The sequence below is a fragment of the Nicotiana attenuata genome, unplaced genomic scaffold, assembly GCF_001879085.1.
Source record: "Nicotiana attenuata strain UT unplaced genomic scaffold, NIATTr2, whole genome shotgun sequence".
Taxonomy (NCBI): Eukaryota; Viridiplantae; Streptophyta; class Magnoliopsida; order Solanales; family Solanaceae; genus Nicotiana; species Nicotiana attenuata.
This window is the reverse complement of record NW_017671172.1, coordinates 53,051-75,296: the sequence shown is the minus strand read 5'-3', so window position 1 is coordinate 75,296 and position 22,246 is coordinate 53,051. Positions and strand designations below refer to the sequence as shown.

The 22,246-nt window shown below is 39.5% G+C and overlaps 1 protein-coding gene across 1 annotated transcript; it reads right to left on the bottom strand.

Annotated features, from left to right (window-relative positions):
- Window positions 1-11,267: 11,267 nt before the first annotated feature.
- Window positions 11,268-14,231, bottom strand: LOC109206430 (cation/H(+) antiporter 15-like). Its single transcript, XM_019369250.1, has 3 exons — window positions 13,915-14,231; window positions 12,718-13,722; window positions 11,268-12,627 (listed from the first exon to the last, which is right to left on the bottom strand). Exons 1-3 carry the CDS (start codon window positions 14,140-14,142, stop codon window positions 11,362-11,364), a joined length of 2,499 nt encoding a protein of 832 aa, XP_019224795.1. The 5' UTR covers window positions 14,143-14,231; the 3' UTR covers window positions 11,268-11,361.
- Window positions 14,232-22,246: the final 8,015 nt, after the last annotated feature.

The window sequence follows — 22,246 nt, the reverse complement described above, 5'->3', positions numbered from 1 at the left end:
CCACAAAGTTAGATTTTATTTAAGACAGCCACTAAATATCAAAGGACGAGGAAGGACATGTGGGAAGCGTCAGGCGGTGTTCAAATTATAAAAAGGCCAGGTATATGAAGCGAAGGTCGAGTAGTCGATTAAGGGGATGAATTCCGCCAAAGTGGGAGAGTGGCGGAGTTGCGTATGGGCTTTGCAGTGGGATGACCACGTACCTTAAGGAGGGTTTGGAGCGGTTTGAGAATATTAGTGCTTGGTTATTGGGGTCTACGGATCTAATTTGAAGTAGGGATTCTTGTGCGGGAGGAGATTTAATATAACGAAAAGGAGCTGCCTAAAAGAAAGAAGGATGCAGCATAACTTTGAATTGGAGGGTTGTTGCCGCACATTTAAATGATGTCCACGAGGGGTAAATGGACCTGTGCAGCTGGAGAGTGAGCTCAGACTCAGGATGTGTTATTGATGTCGTAATGATTGTACCCCGTGCAGCAGCGTTGGAAGATGCCGGGGAGAGCTTTTATAGGTGGGTTACCCAAGTGAGCAGGTTAGCAGTCGCGTGGTTGGCGAGGCTTCTGCGAAGAATTCTATCGGTTATATAGCAAAGGGATCGGTTGTGCAAATATGATTGATGAGTCAGAATATAAGAAGGGGTTTTATAGAAAGATTTCGAGAACTTTGGTGGTTGACTGCGCGAGGTTATGTCAATAAGAGATAAAGAGGACGGGTGAATTCCAGATTTGTGAAATGATGGCTTCATGCTAAGTGGGAGAGTCCCACCGCTTATGATTGGGTTGCATGGTTGACTGTTTGCGAGATTTTTGGCTGTTAGCGTATCGATGGGCTATTTCAGCTACGGGAAAGGACCATAAGTGGTAATTTGAGCAAGGAAGTATTAAAGGTGGGCTATCGGTGGCCTTATTGGCCCATGTTAAGACTTGGAGGAAGATTCAAGATTTTGTTTTGTATAGTTGCGGGTTCCAAGGGAAGTGTTTCGGCGGGTTCTTTGCCAAGGGGGTATTCATGTGATGTAAGACTCATGGACTTGATTATATTCGAGGCCAAGTCAGAGCGGGTGGCTCTCAACAGCGGTCATGGTAAATTCACAAGATGGGGTGTGATGCCTAATGATTTTGGGCGTATGGTTACGGGTAAGAATCAAGCTTGTTAGCAGCTTATGAGGAGAGGCACAGAATGTTCGGTGATGTTTTGGCTTGTGATATAGCAATTGGGAGGTGTGAAAATAGTTCGTGGGATTTGAGACAGCATGGTCTCGCGGTTCAAGGTTACTCGGGGTGAGTGCGAATAGAGTATGGTAAGTGTTGGATGGAGTTATTATTGTTTCGATGGCAATCAAGGATAAATTGGACGAGGATAGATTGGTTAGCAATACTTGAGTTGGCATACTGATGGTGGAGATCAGTTCCTTCCGTGTGCTCAAGTTATGCAAGTGATTTGTGACGGTGCGTATGAGGCTTGTCAGCCGCCGTAGTTGATATTATTCAGGAGCATACTTCTATTATGGCTTGTTATGTGGAAGCGGATTCCGGAAGAGCTATGGTGCCTTAGACCACTACCTAGATGTTGCATGTTCTACGGTTATAAGAATTTGCCTGTGTGTTGCTATGTTTCTTTTGAAGTGAGTTCAGCAAAAAGCTTTTATATGATGAGTGTTGACCTATTAGTGGTTCCGGAGTTATGATAAGAATCATGTCCTATCGTACATTGGCATGTCGGGTGCAGTGAGTAGTATGGAATTTGAAGTGAGAATTAAGGTGGCAGTTCGGTGTGGACAAGTATTTCATAAGCTCGAATGAGCAGGAAAGGAGTTTCGATGTTTAAAGTAAGTGGGTATTGTCTTCAGCGTCACCTGAGATCGGTGTTCTGTAAGGAGGGCTTGTATCATGGTTAATGATTCTTGATCGCTTTTCAGCGTTGGTGCGGCCGGTGGTTAGAATGTACGAACCTGTTATGTGTTTCGAAAGGATGTGGGAGCGCGTCCCACAGGAAGATTGTATAAGTGTGACATGTGGTCACTTGATTGATTAAAGATTTAACCCCAGTATGGAGATTTGTGATGATATCGATAAATTGAGAATATATGCCTGGAGGGCACTCAGTTACTGAATTGTGGACTGTGGATGAGTACTCCCGTTATGACGGGTGTTCTTGTGTATTATGAGAAGAGGGAAATTAGTATGGACCTTCGAAGGGTTATTGGCGTAGTTTGATACGATCAGGATCGACTTAAGGTCGGTGGATGGATCTAAATGTGGATATGGGCTCTATGTCAGGCCAATTATGTTCATTTCAGCAAAGTGCTCCTTATGGAAGAATGGTCGGGGTGTTATGTGGTCGTTAGCAATTTCATGTGATGATGTATTGCGCCGTGCGAATTGTGAGACGGCTTGGTGAATTGCTTATGTGATGAGGATCCGCGTAGAAATAATGTTATATGAGAAAAATGGCTCTTGAGATCCAAATTGTATATCGCACCTCAGTTGTGCTTGAATTTTGTAGCCTATAGCGCTATCTGCTCCCTCAGGGATGGTATTATGCACTTAGCATGCTTATGACCGATATTCGGTATTTTGTCGTAATGAGCCATTTTAGCTCGATGTGCAATCTCCTTATGTGGGATCTATGTGTGGATCGGTGGCAGCCACCATGGGTATGTTATTTGGATCGGGTTGCGGGCCGCAATAGTGTGATGTTGAGTATATTTTTCTATATGCTATTTTTGTATGCCTTGCTTCCTATTTTCTAAGGAAAGTCCGTATTAGTGCGTGAGTTAGGTAATTCCTTCCAGAGTTCGTTTTCCTTTGCATCGCGTTCGAATTGGTGGCCTATTGGCACATTGTGGCATCATATGAGACTTTTGGTCATGTCGGGGTGGCTTATTGCCTGAACAGTTCGTACTGGGTGAGACGAGATCATTGGATTCGGGATAAGTGCAATCTGACTGTATGGAATATGTCAAGGAGCAAAGATCATTATTTGGTTCAGAATATGGTAATTTTTCTTGTCAGAAGTATAGACTCAATGGTTTGTTCACTCGGCAGTTGATTATGGATTTCTGCACATCTCTTCTGTCGTGGCGGTATTGTAAAGGTTAGTGTAAGACCTGTGTATGTCATGGGGTGCGATGGGAGCATCAGATTAGTAGAATTTTGATTGAATTGATCAGAAAAAGGTTATTGTGGTCCGGTGAGTAAAGTGATACTAGGTGTGAACTCAGCAAGGTTATGCAGTTATGTTTGGGTACAGCGTGTGGTGATTAATATGGTGATCTTATGGTGGGAACAGGTCGGGCATGAAACTCCGGATGTCGGAATTGGGCTTTAAGGCGTATCTGCTTGAATAAAAGAGGATATCTTCAGAATTGATCGAGCTAATGTGCTCAACTGAGTTGTGGTAGCACCGGAAGGTGCATGAGAAGTTAAACAGCGATTCAGACCATTCCAGTGTAGTTCTCAGCACGTTCGAGGACGAACGTATGTTTAAGTGGGAGAGAATGTAACGACCTGACCGGTCGTTTTGAGCCCTAGCGCGTCGTTCAGCAGCCTGAGGCCATGAGCAGCTTCATTTCAGGTATTACGACTTGTACGCGTGGTCGGAATTGAGTTTCGGGAAGTTCGGAGTTGATTTGGAAAGAGAATTCTCATATCGGAGGCTTAAGGTTGAAAGAACTAGGATGGGATTTTTGAGTAAACGACCTCGGAATCAGGATTTGAAGGTTCCAGCACGTTCGTATGATGATTTCGGACTTGGGCGTATACCCGGTTCGGGTTTTGGATAACCCGGGATTGTTTTGGCGCCTATTGAGGAAGATAGCATTTTAGAAGAAATTTCATAAGTTTGGCTTGAAGTGCATTTCAGTGTTATCGATGTTCGTTTGAGATTCCGAGATTGCGAATAGCTTCGTATGGTGATTCTGGAGTTGGGGGCGCGATCGAAAGTGAATTCGGAGGTCCGTAGGTCATTTTGAAGTCGTTTGGCTAAAGATAGAAAATTGAAGGTTTTGAGAAGTTTGACCGGAAGTGGACTTTTTGATATCGGGGTCGGAATCCAATTCCGAAAGTTGGAGTAGGTCCGTAATGTTGAATATGACTGGTGCGCAAAATTTGAGGTCAATCGGACGTGATTTGATATGTTTAAGCATCGAAAGTAGAAGTTGGAAATTCTGAAGTTCATAAAGCTTGGATTGGAGGTCGATTCATGATTTTAGCGTTACTCGATGTGATTTGAGGCCTCCAGCAAGTCCGTAGCATGTTTTGGGAGTTGTTGGTAGGTTTGGTTGAGGTCCCGGGGGCCTCGGGTGGTTAACGGATCGAAAATGGAAATTTTGGAAGGCTGAGGCTTGCTGGTTGCTGTCATAACCGCATCTGCGGTTTTGGATCGCAGATGCGGTACCGCAGATGCGGCAATTCAACCGCAGAAGAGGTTTTGGGCTAGAAGAGGAAGGATCGCAGATGCGGAACCGCACCTGCGGTAGAGGCATCGCAGAAGCGGATTTTGCCAGGGGCTCGTGGACCGCAGATGTGGTCAAGGTTCCGCAGAAGCGGGACCGCATCTGCGGGAAGGGGAACGCAGAAGCGAAAATGGGTGGCCTAGTGGAAGCCGCAGAAGCGGCTGATGGTCCGCAAAAGTGGGACCGCGGAAGCGGAATTTCTTCCGCAGAAGCGGAAGTAGCTGGAGGCAGAGGGGTTGTTTTAAAAAATCGGGATTTGGCCATTTTCTCTCATATTTTTCATGGCTTGGGCAATTTTGGGGAGCTTCAAGAGGGGATTTTCGTCATCAACGTTAAGGTAAGTTATCCCCACCTATTTTGAGTTAAATACGTCAACTATGTATGGATTTGAGCATTTAAATTAGTATAAACTTGAGGTTTTGGTGGAAAACCTAGGGATTTACATTTCTTGGAATTTAACCACGATTTTGGGTATGGAATTGAGAGTAAATTATATATTTGAGTTCGTGAGGTTATGGGTAAACTTATTCTTCAAAAATTTTGGAAATTCGGGTACGTGGGCCCGAGGGCATTTTTGTCAACTCTTCGATCGGGGGTAGGAATTTCTATAAATTGGATTATAATGAGAAGTTAAGTATATATTAATGGATTTACATAATTATTGGCTAGTTTTGGAGCGTTGTGCATCGATTCAAGTCTTCGGAAGGGCGTGGAATGCCGGTTATGGACCTTCGGAGCGAGGTGAGTCTCCTTTCTAACCTTGTAAGAGGGAATTGTCCCCATAGGTGAAATAATTGATTATGTGCTCCTATTTGTGGGGGCTACGTACGCGCGAGGTGACTAGAGTCCGTGCGTAGCTACTATTATGCTCCGGGTAGTTAGGACCCAAAAGCATGCCATACATGGATTAATTGTAAACTTACCGACATTTGAATTGCTTAATTCACATCGAATTAGCGAACGAATTTCTAAACAGATAAAAATCTCATTTTTCTTAAATAATTAAAAGAGGATTTGTTTTCATTGGATAATTACTCCGCGTGGACTTCTTGATTGACTGTCTGTGTGTTATATTTTGGAACGGGCCGAACGCCTCGGCAGATAAAATAGATGCATCTATAGGCGCGCCGTCGACCCTCGGCAAGTGCACAGTTTATATTTCTGTTGGAGCGGGCCGTCGGCCTCGGCATGATTTGCGCATGCTTGTATTGCTTCTTGAACTTATTAAAGTTGTTATTGCCTCTTCATGGCTTGAGAATATTTGGAAATTAATGGAAAAAGAAATTTGGAAAATTTCCCATAAAAAGGAATAATAGTTCACTTGTTTCCTTCTATTTGATAAAAATCATGTTGGTAGAAATTCACGATTTAATGTAATATTGACATCATTATTAGACCACTAGTAAGTGTCGAAGTTGACCATCTCGTCTCTGCTTCTTCGAGATTAGGCGGGATACTCATTGAGTACACGTTGTTTACGTACTCATACTACACTTCTGTGTATTTTTGTTGCACAGGTATATGTACCTCTAGTGGCCTACTGGGCGTAGCAGCACAGATGAATCTGGGACTAGGTGAGCTGCATTATTCGAGACGGCCGCAGCTAGAGCAGTCCCTTCCAGCATACTGTATTTACTTTCTGTCCACTGTATTTCAGACGGATGTTGTATTTTATTTTCTTGTCAGTAGAGGCTCATGCACTTGTGACACCGGGTTCTGGGATGGTTTGAAGTATTTTATATTAACTGCTTATCATTTGAATTCGATTTGAGACTATTATCTTTTAAAATTTCTTAATTTGAAGGAAATTCATGGATTTTAAAAAGTATTAAAACGAGATTTGGATTAAGTAATTTGGTTGGCTTGCCTGACAGTAGTGTCCGGCGTCATCACGACCCTTAGCGGATTTTGGATCGTGACATTAATAATTGCACACCTCGATCTAACAGAGTTATTACTAATTATACGAGGGCCATGGACTTAGGGATTTTGTTGATCATGGCACACCTCAAACTAATTAAAGGAAAACTAATTAATTAAAGACTAAGAGCATTTGAATTTTACTTTTAAGCAAATGTTTAAGCTAAATTGATAATCAGCGGACTTGCATTAGTAAAACTGCTCCAATTACTCAAAGATAGTTTGGGCCAGCAGTAGTCACCAACTGAGATGACTGGATCGAAAAGAAACAGGCCCACACATGACAAAGCATACAATTCTCCTATTCACAAGGGCCTTCAGGCTTGGGCCCAAAATGAGCCCAAATTTAGTGAAAGAATGAACACCCAACGACATGGACTCAAGATCGAGTCCCTGCGGGGGAAACCAACTTGGGCACCAAAAGCCTTAGGCTCTAAACAGCCCTTCCAGGGTCCACACTCAAATAAATTTGCACGGTTTCAGTATTGTAAGCAAGAAGCACATGCTAACTGAAGTACAAAATGCAGAAAAATTTAAACACCATTCATTTGAACACTAAAATCGCTATTATGATTCCCATACATAGTTATTTGTACAGCAAGTATTCCAAACATCAAGTGTTCATGCTTAAATTCAATTCTAAGCTAATTCACAAATAAACATATGAAATTTAACCTCAACTAAATCCTTTCTCAATACCAACAGTAACAGAATCCAGGAAATTAACATACCATCCTCTTAAATCCAAAAATCATACTCCAAACTCTCAACAGCATGGATTCATTTTCACAACATATTAATAACAGGGGAAAAACTGAAATAACATGTATAGTATAAGATTTACTACAGAATGCTAAAGAAGTGGAAGAAACAGAAGAAATAAATTCAAATACAACTTGTATTCAATCAGGTTTCCACTCCAAATACATGTTCACAATCACTTGTTGTCCATGGTTTGGAAAAATACCTGGAATGCAATAGAAAAATAAAGAGTTAACAGCAGCAGCAGAACCAGCTATAAAACCCAGCAATACCAAGCAAAAACCAGCTTCTTCAAACCAGTAGAGAACCCAAATGAACACCCATCTTTGAAGACTCAAATACTTTGATCAACTAGGAAGTTTTAAGGCAGAATTGAACCAATTTTGACCAAAAAAATGCAGGAATTTCAGTGTTCTTTCAAAGCTTTTCAAACTCAGCCGTTTTTCAATTTTTAGTATTTTTTCAATTCTCCAAAATCTGACTTGAGAGTGAAGCAATTACCCTTTTATAGAGAAGCTTTAGGGCAGCAGAAATGAACTTCAGATTTGCCCATTAAACCTTTTTCAATTTTTGTTTTTGCTACTTGGTCCTTAGTTTAAAAATCAGTTTTCTAAGTTAGTCACAAACCCACCTTCCAGGAAATTTCCTAAGTTGGTTACACCAGATTCCCTAACCTAAAATTCCTAAACTAACCCTTAAACCCCTGTTATTTACCCTTGTAACCAGATGGGTCAAGTTGACCAAATAACTTAAACCAGACATGAATGGGCTGCCCTTTGAAAATGGGTCAGAAATGAACCCAAGGCCCAAACCAAATCAGAAATCCATTTTAGTAATTCATGACAAACAGAAGAAGAAATGACTTGAATGTTTTCAAAACTAAAAGCTAACTAAATGACTGATTTTCCTTTTAAAAAAAAATAATGAGCCAGAATTAACTACATCATCAAGTTGAAATAAACCTAATTAGACTAACTACGAAACTAAAACCAGAAGGGCAAGAATCAGAAATTTAACATAAAAGCTAAGCAGATGAATAAACGAAATCAGTGCACAACTCTTTAAAATTGAAAAGGAAACTGGAAAACAAACAGAATAAATCCGACCACAAACCAATCAAAATGAATAGCCTAGGTTTGAACCTTTATCAAATTTCAGTCAAAGTAAAAACTAACTAAAGAAAGGGAGAAGAAAAGAAGAGGAATAAGAGGTGAAAGAACACAAACGGACAGAAAAATACAAGAAAACTTACCTACACAACTTGAAACTGATACTGGACACTCCGATTTAACCCAAAATAATGCTAATCGCTTGTTCTTTGTCAAGAACAAGCGAACATCATTGCTTTGTGTTAAATCAACCTTGAGAAACTCAGGAAACTCGGGGATTAGGCATTGCATGCCACCAATTCGAGGGTAAGGCGTTTTGGGCTTTTAGGCTTTCGAACTCAGATTTGAAATTCGAAAAGATGTAGGGGGGATTCGAGGAATGCTAGTAAGGGACTGGGAAATAGGAGGCCATGAGGGTTTTGTGGTGTTAATTTGGGGCCGATTTGGGGCAGCGGCGCCACCGGAGAGGGTTGGCGTTTTGTGGCGGCGCTCTAGGATTCTTGAGGTCTCTGAAGAGGAGATGAAGGAATGAGGTGAATTGAGGGGGGGGGGGGGCGAGCCTTTCGGACAGTTATATGCAATCAGGTACGCCAGTTCTGGGCCGTTCGATCAAGGGAGATCGACGGCTCAGATTGAAAGAAGAAAACATGGTCGTTTGACTTAGGCGGGGGTTTGGACCAGGTTAAGGGTATGGCAAGGGCTTGGATCGACCGGGTACTGAGCAAAATCGTTTGGGCCTGGGGGAATTTTAATTGAAAGCCCAAAAATCAGCATTCTCATCTCCTTTTTCCTTTTCTTTCAATTTCCACATTCTTTTTCTTTTCAAATTAAAAATAAAAACCTAAATTAATTCTTAAAACTAAATTAAACTACCAAATTATATTAATTACTCAACATAGTATTTACAATAATTAATTAAGTCCTAAATTAAAAGAAAAAGCTATGAAATTCAAAATTAAAGAGTTAAATACAACATGAACTATTTTTGTGATTTTTCATATTTTATAAAACAACTAATTTACTAATTAAAACCTAAGATGCAAAATTAAATCCTAAATGCAAATGCAATGTATTTTTTGTATTTTTTATGAATTAAATAAAAATTAAACATGCACAAAAAAATACAAATAATCAGAAAGATTCTACAATAATTCCTAAAATAACCAATAATTAAAAGAAAAATCCAATTCTTTGGGATTCTGTAGGAGTAATTCATGTGGGGCAAAAATCACGTGCTCACATCGGAGACCTGGGACTTTGGCTTAGTAATGAATGAAGGGAAGCTCCTTCGGATCACTATGTAAAATCTTGACTCACACATACCGCGGTGTATTGTTGTCAACTCACATAGTCGCACCTACCAGCAACAAGACGACTACTCCCTGCATGCCACTAAACGGCGCTATTTAACGCTTGGGTTCGCCCAATACAAGAACTACAGCCCAACCTAACTTAAGGCTAAAGTCGCGCCCCCCAGCCTTCCAACGGGAAAGACTTCAACATAAAAGTCTATTTTCGTTCTTCCTGTAATAACTAAAAAAAATTGGCAATAAAACCAAAGTGAATAAATAATTTTTCTAAAATTAGAAAAAATCTATATTATACCTTTTATATTAAGAAAGGATATTTCGTCAAATAGTAAGATGAGAACGTTTCTTCTGAATTATGACGAGAAAATTCACAATGGATTATATAACATAACTAATATTATAGTAAAGTCAACAAAAAAATATATAGAACAATGAAATCTTCTCTAGCAACAATTTTATAGAGACAACTCGATGAAATTTATTTATTTATTTTTGGTTTAATTTTTTTGAATGTGATTGCTAAATTTATTATGCAATACATATATATATTTTGTTAATTCTCTCTGCTCTTTTTTATATTGAAATGGCCCGCGCAGCGCACGAGTATATAGTATGATAAATAATAGAGTATGTATTATTGTTTTAATTTGTGGTTTTTAAATTAAATGATTTGATTAAGTGTAATAACTATTTCCAGTTCGACACCCCAACGTTTTTTAGCGGTAACGATGTAACTAATAAACTGGTAGAGTAAATTGCAATTGACCCTTTTAGCTTATAGAAATAACACCTCTTCTTCTTTTTGGATGTGATAAAAAAAATCTTCTTAAACTAAAAGTCAACTATTAGTAAATATTATTGTCACCAAATTTTTCAAAAGCTACAAAAGAGAAAGACACCTCTGTTCATTTTTAGCTGTCAATTTCTGATTTTACACTCTTTTAAGAAAAATAAAGTATATTTTTTATAATTTTACCCATAATAATGAAAGCATTTTAAGTATTGAGAAATAATTTGGGGAATGATTAGTTAATGATAAAGGTAAAACAAGAAAAGAGAAAAAAAAATATTACTCTTTGATTTACTAAAATTGAGAAGTAAAGCTGATAATACATATTTAATATAGTAGGCGAGTAAAAGTGAACGAATAGAATATGAAAGATGACGAGTTTCTACTCCATAATAAATATACAGCATACAGTTTGGTAAGAATGGGAAGCTCATATCTCCATTTAATTTGAGATTACTCTGAAACTTTCTTGCCCATTTTGCTTTAAATGACTTGTTATTTACTTTTCATAGGATTTGGAGTGTCATGACTCTGACTATCACATTAGGGTTTCTTTTAAGCGGTCATTTGGTTACCCAAAAAAGAATATTTATTTTAATTTAAAATTTAGAATTATAATTATTTCATGTTTGATTATCGATATTAGCTAATATCGGGTACCATATAATAGGCGGGATAGACCAATATAATAGGCGGCTGAACCAAACGACCCCTAAGTGTTTCTCTTTATGTGTTTCTTTATTATTATCTTTTTTCTTTTTATTGAATTTTGTAACATACTTTTCGTGATTTTTACGTCTTTTCTAAAGTAATAATTCTGTAAGAAGGAATTGAGGAGAAGGAAACAAGGTAATGGGATACAAAACTAGAGGGAAATACTAATTTTTAACCCATAAATCAATGGAACCTGTATTTTTTTACGTATAATCCTGTAAATAAATATTAGTGCTGTATTTAATTCATAGTACTGTACAACGAGCAAAACTAGGGAGGTTGTACTGTACATGCAGAAACCTAATTAGTTCTATCTATAGTGATTTCCCATCTTGGATGATCACTAGAAACTGAGACTCTTGGTGTTGATATCCCATTATTAATTGCATTATTCATTTCAGGATATTGTCCATTTTGATTGTTAACTACTGGTTTCATTGTTCTGCCCATCAACTTCCCTCTAACTCTCTGCTGCTGCACCACTAGAATTGATGCTGTGAATCCAATATCTGTTGAAGCCAAGAAATCTCCCACCACACCAAGTTCTGGACATTCACTCCATGCACCAAGTCCTACTAGCAAAGGAGAATGTTCATGGTGCCTCCCCACAACTATTAAATCAAATCTATCTTCTAATCCCCTAAGTGAAGCAGATAGCCCAACCCCATCTCTCGTAACGTGTTCTTCGTATACGAAATTCTCATTCGTTGAGTTTTCGTATCGGACTGCTTCAATCAAGCTATTATCTAGCTTTCTTTCTCTGGCATTGTCATAGCCGAACATAAGGAAACGGATGATTGTTATCGACACGTTTTTGTGTCTAGCCATTCGGGCACCATAGGCTAGTGATTCTGCATCATCGGGACCTCCAATGTAGACCACAGCAACATGGTAAATGTTGCCCTGATTGCTTAGTGTCGCCATGGATCCCTTTAGGATTCCACGATCGACTAGTATGCCCACAGAACAAGGCGCTTTTCTGAGGACTTTCGTGTTGATAGTTTGGATGGCACGACTAACTGTTCCAATGGAACCATCAATTTCCCAATGCTTGTGGAATGGTAGGATCACAATGGTAGCATTCTGGTCCAGGGCCAAGCGAGAAATGTCCTCAGGCATTAGTTCATAATGTGTGATGTCGGTGAATGGTTGAAGCGTGACACAACTTTCAAAGGCAAGCTCATATTGTCTAAGTGCATTGATGATTTGCAATGATATTGAAGCATCCTGAGGGATGGCTCCCTGGGAATGATTATGCGTGATAAGAAGAGGAGCGGCTCTACCCACGAGCTCAATGAGGACGAGAGCTATGACACAAATGGGGCTTTGTTCTGTTGCATTGGATGCTTCAAGTAAGTTGACCATAGTTGGCACACTTTGTAGATCGTGAACGCAGACCAATATCCTTAGCTCTGAGTCAGGCTTTGAATGCTGAATTGTCCTTCTCATCGTTGGAGCTTGTTGTTCGAGTGCACGAAAGAGAAATCTTATTAGCGGTGTAATGATCACCATAACTAAAACAACAGAGAGCATGATAGCCACTGCAAAGTGTTCATCTGATAGGGCCTAGCATAGATTAGAAAGATATCAAATCATTTAGTAAATCTTTTTGGAAAAATTTGGGGAAAAGAAAAAGAAAAGTTGATGAAATGTCACCAGTGAAACTCTCCATATGTTAAAGAAAACAACATCACAGATGCCTCTAGCATTCAGCATCAGACCAAGAATGACAGAGTCTTGAAAGGTTAAGCCCGTGTAGCGAGTTATGATCATCATTATTGCAATCTTGACGAGGACGCCAAAGAGAACTAGAAGGGCAATAACCCATAGGGACTTAAAATGAATGGTGAAAATGTCTGTTTTGAGGCCACTGGTGGTGAGAAAAACCGGGTACAAAACCTTGCCAATTGGATAATGAAGTTTTCTGATCAAAGCTGCGCCCAAAGGCGGGCCTTCAGGAATGGCCATGCCTAACACAAGTGATCCAAATAGGTAGTGCTGCCCGATCGTCTCAGCAGTTAATATGTACAACAATACAAGTACTAAGACACAAACAAAGTAGTTTTCCCCAACAGGTTTTCCTTCTGGTCTAAGTCTTAATGTCTTCTTAATTGCAGGCCTAATGGAAAAAACTGTGAATATGACTAAGATCAAAGGGGAGAGAATGGAACCCATTTTCTGCGCCACAGTATGTTCTTTCTCCAACTGCAACTTTATAAAACCTACTGAAGCCAAGGTTAAGCCAATTATATCACAAAACATAGCTGAAGAAGTGGCCAGGCGGCCTTGGTCAGTATTGAGAAGTTGCATCTCTTTAAGAAGGGAACATACGTTGGGAAAACCAATTACACATTGTGAAGCTGCTACAATAGGCAGAGCTTTTGCAAGTAGAGGATCCAAAACGACGAAATGTTTTATAAGCATCGCTAGCGCCATAGTGGATCCCAGTGAGGTGAACATTACAGTGACACCAATGATAACGGCCTTTTTCCCTGGCCTGAACATCCTTTTCGAGTCACACTCAACTCCTATGGCGAAAAGATTGAACAGAACACCAAATGTTGCTGCAGTTTCTAATGCCATAACACCTCTAGTCGGGAACATGGTTTCTCTCACTAATTCCAGATGTCCCAATAGTGATGGTCCAAATATTATACCACCCTGAGTGAATGGAAGTTTTTTAACAAATAAATCAAAAGACAAGTAAAAATAGGAATCGACTTTTCAGTATAACATGCTTATGGATTTTGAATAATGTGAATGGCCCAATGAAAAGAAAACATTTTAGAGGCTATTATGTATTTTAATTTCTACTAAGATATGGATCCAAAAAATGAAAAGAAAAGTACTTACAAGAACTTGGGCGACGAGGGAAGGTTGACCTAAAGGCTTGAGGCCAGCATCAATAATGAGAGAGGTTAATGAGATTACAGCAAGCTGAAATACCATAAGAGGTGCTGGAAACTTTAAAGGGTTACGGACTTTGTAACCATTGGAGGAGACATCTTCTGGATCATAGCACAATATATTCTGCGTAGTAGATGTTGATGAGGTGTTGTTCAAAACTGCCGCATTCCCCATTATTTATTACCTTTTTCTTCTTTCTTCTTATTTTGTTCTTTAATTTTCAGGGTAAGAATTGATACATAGAAACATGAATGTTTGCACTAAGTGAGATGCATCACTCATGATTGGTGGATTAAGTTTGTTATGAGTAAATGGTTTATAGATTCAACAGATAATATTAACTTGACACGTATTACTATTTTCTCTCCACCTACATCGCTCTATTTAAGGGACCTTGCTTGAAGAAAAAAGAGAGGGGGAGGTGATTAGTATAAATAGCGAAATTCATATTCACACTGAATTTGGTAACTATATAGTACTCCATCTGTCCTATTTTAGTTGTCGCTTAAGCTCAAATAATTATCCTAAAATAATTATTATGTTAGGATTTCAACACTAAATTTGTTAATTATTTTTCAACTATAAGTAGTAGTAATTTTTTTAATATTGCTCAATTTTAAAAAACATTTAACAAGGGCAGCTTGGTAAACTATACCTTGTATTTATTGTTTTTCTTACTGGATATGAAAAGAGTTAAAAAGACAGTTAAAATGGGACGAAGGGAATAGGTCGTTAGACTTGATGCGATGCATGCATTAGCAAAAAGAAAGAGAAAACTTAAAATGTATGGTTGAATATTTATTATACTACTAGTATCTATAAATGTGCGCTGCATGTTAATAATGGCACATGATGGTTTAAATATATATTTATTATGAAGGAACAATAAATTTTAATTAATGAGAGAAATTTTATATATGATTATTGCAACAATCATCTAAATGCTGAAAAATATTATTACATTAGCATAATACGTGATTTCAAAATGAAAGGATATCATCAGAACTTACATAAATGATCAATTTTAGTCATGTTAAGTAGATAATTATGTATTATGGTATAAAGTTATCTAATGTGATGGTATCTTACCGAACACTTCTTTATATTGATATCTCTCTTGAAAGTGCAACATATAGTTATTCGTGTAAGAAATATTGTGGTAAATATAGTTCAATATTTAGGATGTTTGTTCTTGTGCTTTATTTATTATAACTACAAAACATAAACATACTGAAAATTATTTTCAAACAAATTTAAAAGGATATTCTCTAGTTTCGAAAGACAAAAGTTAAATTCGGGGATAAACACGTACTTAGAAGCACATTGCTCAATATCATAAGTTCTGCATGTATGACGTTATGGTCAAAACTTCTATATACCATATGTGTACTATTATATAAGCTATTCAGTGGATCTAAGTTTTCAATAGCGTGACGGGCATATTTTTCTTCAAAATCAACCTATATGCAATAGAAGATCAACTTTAACTTAGTCTATTATATATATGGCGACAGTAACATACGTAAGAAATAATGAACTTGACAACAAATATGTATGGTAGAAGGCCATTTGGTATTAAAGTATTTAAGTATTCATCTTGGTAGTTATTGTGGTGTCATCTTCTACTAAGTCAGAACTGAAAAATATTCTATTTTTACCATAAAACTTAGCAATCAACCTTTTATTTAGTTGATCAACATATTCATTTTTGCTAGCTAGGATAGCTCTTTAATTTCTATCATGTAATTTGCATAAATTGCATTTTAATCTAATGATGAAAATATTTTCCTTATTGAATGCACTACTATTACCATTGGAGTTGATAACCAAGTGTTCTAGATGAACCAAATTATCTTTTATTGGAATCTCTTCTCCGTTTCCTACACGAAGCAAGAAATCACTGAATGTTGGATCTATTCTTATTATTATATTTCTTGTCATTTGAATATTTTTCATTTGAGGTCATAACTATAATTTTGGCAAGCTAGCTTTTACAAATTCTGCTTTGGTTAATTTTGAAACTACTGATCGTACTTGACAGAAATCACCTTCCAAACTATTACTTTTCCACCAAACGGTTCATCGATATCCAATATATCTCTAAAACTGTGAGCGATTGTTTCAATCATTTGACGCTTAACCAAAAGCTCTTCATCTCATATTATCACTTTTGCATTCCTTATAAATTTAGCACTATTGCTCTGATTTGATATTTGTGATGGTTATTTCAGTTATTTGAAGAGGTATATCAAATTTGAAGTGATTTGTACTACCTCATAATAAAATCGTTGCTGGTACACCAGTTGTTGTTATTATTAACAATATCATACCTCTTGATATGGCATTTGCAAGTAGTGCATGACATAGGAATATTATTTCGATTCCACTAGAGGCATCTACAAAGGTTATTTCAGTTGGCCCGCGACCGCGGTCGATCTGGAGAATGCCAAGAAAGTCTAGGGGCCAAAGTGCAAAGCGTGGGAAACTTATCCTAACCCTATATAAACTCAACAAACTCGCCCAAGTTAAAAAAAAAAAAAAGCTTGTTTTTAGACTCAATTGGAGGCAAGAACAAGTGTGAGAAGATCAAGACACCATTAGAGTTTTTCATTATTCTTCCTTTTATCATTATTTTGTGAATTATGAATTATTTTATGGCTTTATCTTGTTTTACCATGAGTAGCTAAACATTTAATCTAGGGTTTTGATGGAACCTCTTGGAGGATGAATTTCTGATATGTTAATATAGATTTGCCTTAATAATTTCTCTATTTGTTCAACTATATTGTGATTGCTGTTGATTGAAGGGCCCTCAATCGGCTGTGCCTATTTAGTACGGAGAGAGTGTATATTTAGGTAGTTATTGAATAACACCACTCCTAACGTATATGAGGGATCAATACGAAGGGTTTAAAGGTGGGATTAGGGATAACGAAACCTTGGGTGCGATCTAAGTGAGCTGTAACTAAGGCCAGCTAGCGTAATTCGGGAGAATATGTCTAGTATATTGTTGTAATTACTTGGGAGAGAGTTACGACAGTCAGAGTGCTCAGGATCGATAAAGAAGATTTAGGCAAATTTATAGCAAACATAGCGGAAAGGATTCTGACAAGAGGAGAAACCATAACCCTAGACCATTCTCATTCTTGCAGCAGGTACACATAGTTGATGCAACTAATGGGGGTCTATGCACATCATGCATTAATCAGCCATATGTCTGCTCATGGAGTGCTGAAGGTGAGAATTAACAATATCAGGAGAACATGAATTATGTGGGCAATACGGGGGACCGAGACCAGATGGTCAGAATTAGGGTCAGCAAAATTAACAATACAGACCAGCTCAGCAGCAGTACAATAACAACAATAATCATGGGGCTATGCGACCACAGGGGCAAATGGTGCTTACCAAAGGCAATAAGGGTACAACCAGCAAAATCAGCAGCAGGCTTATCAACAACCTCCACAACAACAGATTGTGAGACATGAAGATGGGTTTGCTAAACTCGAGGGTATGATGCAACAAGTGATTGGGTCCAGTGGAAAGCTAGCTGACAGAGTAGACTCACATGAGTCATCGATTAAAAATATTGAGATCCAGTTAGGACAGATTTCCATGGCCCTAAATAATCATCCTCATGGGACGTTACCTGCAGACACCGAAATCAATCCAAAAGATCAGGGCCCGAAGTAGCTGATTGCAGTGAGTCTCCGAAATGGTAGGGACTTAGATCTGGAGCAAGAAATTGCTCGCGAAAGCAGGCCGACTGAGACATTGGTGCCAGTACCCATTGAGATAGATGGTTCAGCAGGTTTAACTGAGGTGACGGTACAGAATGCGCAAGAAAACACCAACAAGGAAGATGTGGTTGAGAAAGAGACTGAAGTTGCACCGGAACCGACAGTAGAAGCAGTGCGCGAACAAGAGAAAAACCAAATTACAGGGAAGAAGCGACCTCCAGCACCATTCCCATAGAGATTGGCTAAATATCAAAAAGATGAGCAGTACAAGAAATTCTTGGAGATGTTGTAGCAGATTCAGGTAAACATTCCATTGATCGATGCTTTAAAGGAAATGCCTTGGTATGCAAAGATGATAAAGGACTTGATGTCCCGCAAGTTCAACTTTCAAGACTTGGCCACGGTTACACTAACTCAGACTTGCAGTGCTGCTGTGACGAGACCCATAGCTGAGAAGCTGTCTTAACCAGGGAGTTTCACAATCCTTGCACAATAGGCAACTTTGCATTTGCTAAGGCACTGTGTGATCTGGGAGTAAGCATAAACCTTATACCCCTAGCTATCTACAAAAGGCTAGGCATTAGAAGAGCTAGACCCACGTCTATGCTATTACAGCTGGCTGACCGAACTGTGAAAAAGCCCTCCGGGATTCTAGATGATGTATTGGTGCAGGTTGGGAAGTTTGTGTTTCCAGTAGATTTTGTCATCCTTGACTGTCGGGTTGACGAGGAAATTCCCATAATTTTGGGAAGACCATTCTTGGCCACTGGGAGAGCTCTAATTGATTGTGAAACCGGAGAGCTCAAAATGAGATTAAACGATGAAGAGATAACATTCAACGTGCAGAAATCTATGCGCAAACCCAGTGAATTTGCCAGTTGCTCTCTAATAGATGCGGTGGATGTAGTGTTGGAGGAGGACGATGCAACATTGAACCTTAAAGACCCTCTAGTAGCTTGTCTCATGAATTTAGATGAAGCTAATGGTGAAGACTTGGCAGAGTGGGTACTTGCTCTTGAAGGCCAAGGATTTTGGAAAAGGGAGCTGGAGTTTGAGCCTTTGCACTTGGAGGAAAGAAAAACTCCTCCAGCTAAGCCTTCAATAGAAGAGCCACCAAAGCTGAAGCCACTGCCATCTCATCTCAGGTATGCATTCTTAGGACCTAACTCAACTCTACCTGTTATTATCTCATCCAGTTTGTTAGATGTGCAAGCAGAACAACTTTTGCAGGTACTAACTGAGTGCAAGACTGCAATTGGGTGGACCATTGCAGACATTAAGGGGATCAGCTCGGCCTTCTGTATGCATAAGATTCTGCTGGAAGATGGGCACAAACCTTCCAGAGAACATCAAAGAAGGTTGAACCCCAACATGAAAGAAGTGATGAAAAAGGAAGTGATTAAATGGTTAGATGCGGGAATCATATTCCCCATCTCTAATAGCAACTGGGTTAGCCCAGTGCACTGTGTACCGAAAAAGGGAGGGATGACGGTAGTGAAAAATGAGAAGAATGAGTTGATCTCTACACGAACAGTCACAGGATGGTGAATCTGTATGGACTACAGGAAGTTGAACTTGGCCACCAGGAAGGACCACTTTCCATTGCCATTCATTGATCAAATGCTAGATAGATTGGCAGGGAGGTCTCACTTTTGCTTCCTGGATGGGTACTCGGGGTATAATCAGATTTCCATTGCCCTAGAGAATAGAGAAAAAATGTCGTTCACCTGCCCTTATGGAATCTATGCTTTTCGGCAAATGCCGTTTGGCCTATGCAATGCACCCGCCACATTCCAGAGGTCATGATGGCCATCTTCACAGATATGGTAGAGGAGATAATGGAGGTTTTCATGGATGAATTCTCAGTGGTGGGGAATTCATTCGATAATTGCCTTGTGAACTTGAGGCGAGTTTTGAAAAGGTGTATAGAGACTAATCTGGTACTAAATTGGGAAAAGTGCCATTTCATGGTACAGGAAGGTATAGTCTTGGGGTACCTAGTGTCAAGTAAAGGTATTGAGGTGGATAGAGCAAAATTTGATGTGATAGAAAAGCTTCCACCACCCACCTCAGTCAAAGAAATCCAAAGTTTTCTTGGGCACGCCGGTTTCTATAGGAGATTTATAAAAGACTTTTCCAAAATTGCTAACCCCTTGTGTAAATTGCTTGAAAAAGATCACCCTTTTGTATTTTCTGATGACTGCAGGGTAGCTTTTGAGGAATTAAAGAAGAGACTGGTGACAGCACCTATCATAGTTGCCCCCAACTGGGAGCAACCGTTTGAGCTTGATGTGTGATGCTAGTGACTACGCTGTGGGAGCAGTGCTTAACGAAAAGATAAAATCATGCATACAATATACTAGGCATGTAGGATGTTGAGTGGAGTCCAGCTAAATTACACTGTAACCGAAAAGGAGATGCTGGCTGTGGTGTTCACATTTGACAAGTTCAGGTCTTACCTGATAGGCTCAAAGTAATTGTTTATACTGAACATGCTGCTCTCATGTACTTAATTGAAAAGAAGGAGTCAAAACCGCGCCTGATTCGATGGGTGCTACTGCTGCAAGAATTTGATTTGGAGATTCGTGATCGAAAGGGAACGGAGAACCAAGTAGCTGACCATTTATCCAGGCTGGAAGGAGCTGAAAAGAAGGTTGAGGTAGAAGAGATTCTGGAAACCTTTCCAGATGAACAACTACTAACAATGAGTCTCGAGGAAGCGCCATGGTATGCAGATATTGCAAACTACCTGGCGAGCGGTATTGTTCCTTATGACCTTTCTTCTGTTCAAAAGAAAAAGTTCTTTCGTGATTGTCATATGTAATATTGGGATGAGCCTTATCTGTTCAGGATTTGTGTTGATAACATGATCTGGAGATGTATCCCCGAGATAGACCAGTCTTTTATTTTGCAGGCTTGTCATGCGTCACCATATGGTGGGCACTTTGGGGGAGTGAGGACAGCTGTGAAAGTATTGGAGTCAGGGTTCTATTGGCCAACACTGTTCAAAGATGCACATCTATGGATAAAGGGCTGTGATGAATGCCAACGAACGGGGAACATTTCCCGCAGACATGAGATGCCCATGAACCCAATTTAGGAAGTATAAATGTTTGATGTATGGGGGATCGACTTCATGGGGCCGTTCGTCAGCTCATATGGCAACAAGTACATATCATCGCTGTGGACTACGTGTCCAAATGAGTGGAAGCTGCAGCACTGCCTACAAATGATGCAAAGGGGTTAATTGGTTTTCTGAGGAAGAACATTTTCACCCGATTTGGCACCCCAAGGGCAATAATGAGTGACTGAGGCACTCACTTTTGCAATCGAGCCTTTACAAAGTTGTTGGAGAAGTATAATGTATGCCACAAGGTGGTCACCCTATATCATCCATAAACAAGCGGGCAAGTGGAAGTCTCAAATAGAGAAATAAAGAGTGTGCTGACAAAAACTGTGGATGCAACTAGAACAGATTGGGCAAGGAAGTTAGACGATGCACTGTGGGCATATCGAACCGCTTTCAAAACTCCAATTGGCATGTTGCCATACAAATTGGTGTTTGGGAAGGCGTGTCATTTACCCGTAGAGTTGGAACATAGAGCTTGGTGGGCATTGAGACAATTGAATCTCGATAGTGAAGCAGCCGGAACAAGCAGAGTAACAGAATTGCATGAGCTGGATGATTTCAGATATCACGCTTTTGAGAGCACAAGATTATACAAGGAGAGATTAAAGATGATACATGACAGGAATATTCTTGAGCGGAATTTTAAACCTGGAGGTACGCTATTTCTATACAACTCGCATCTAAGGTTGTTTCCGGGCAAATTGAAATCACGATGGCCAGGCCCTTTTCGTGTGGTTGAAGTTCACCCCACGGGAGCAGTAGAGATTGCTGCGAGTAATGACTCTCGCACATTTAGAGTCAATGGGCATAGACTGAAACATTATGTGGGCATGGAGGAAGCACAAAAAGTGTTAGTGACCCATTTGGTCGAGCCTCCAAAGTTGAGCGTACCTTAAATGCGCTTATCAGCGTCGTGCCGCGACGTTAAATCAGGCGCTGTGTGGGAGGCAACCCATGTCTTCTTTTGTTTCTCTTTTTGTTTTGATGTTGTATTTGATGTGTATGATACTAACCCTTTTATTAGTGTACAGGGCAAGATTGGTGCATATTGGGAGAAGTCGGGGTCGAGAACCAACTCCGGAAAGGTAAAAAAAATGAGGAAAACAAAAAAAACAAAAAAAAACAAAATTTCGGAAGCCCGTGACCGCGACCGCGGCCCGGGCGCGGCAGATAAGGTACATTCTGTTTTTGGCCACCGCAACCGCGGTCGGGGCGCGGACCAGGCGCGGTGGTTTACGAGGCCACTGTTCTCATTTTCTTTTTAACCGCGACCGCAGTCGGGATGCGGACAGGGCGCGGTGAATCACGACCATTCTGCCCCGACCAGGTAAGTTGTAATTAATTTTTTTTTATTTAGTTTGTTTTCTTTTTTTCTTTTTCTCTTCTAAACCCATTAAAAACTAAACCT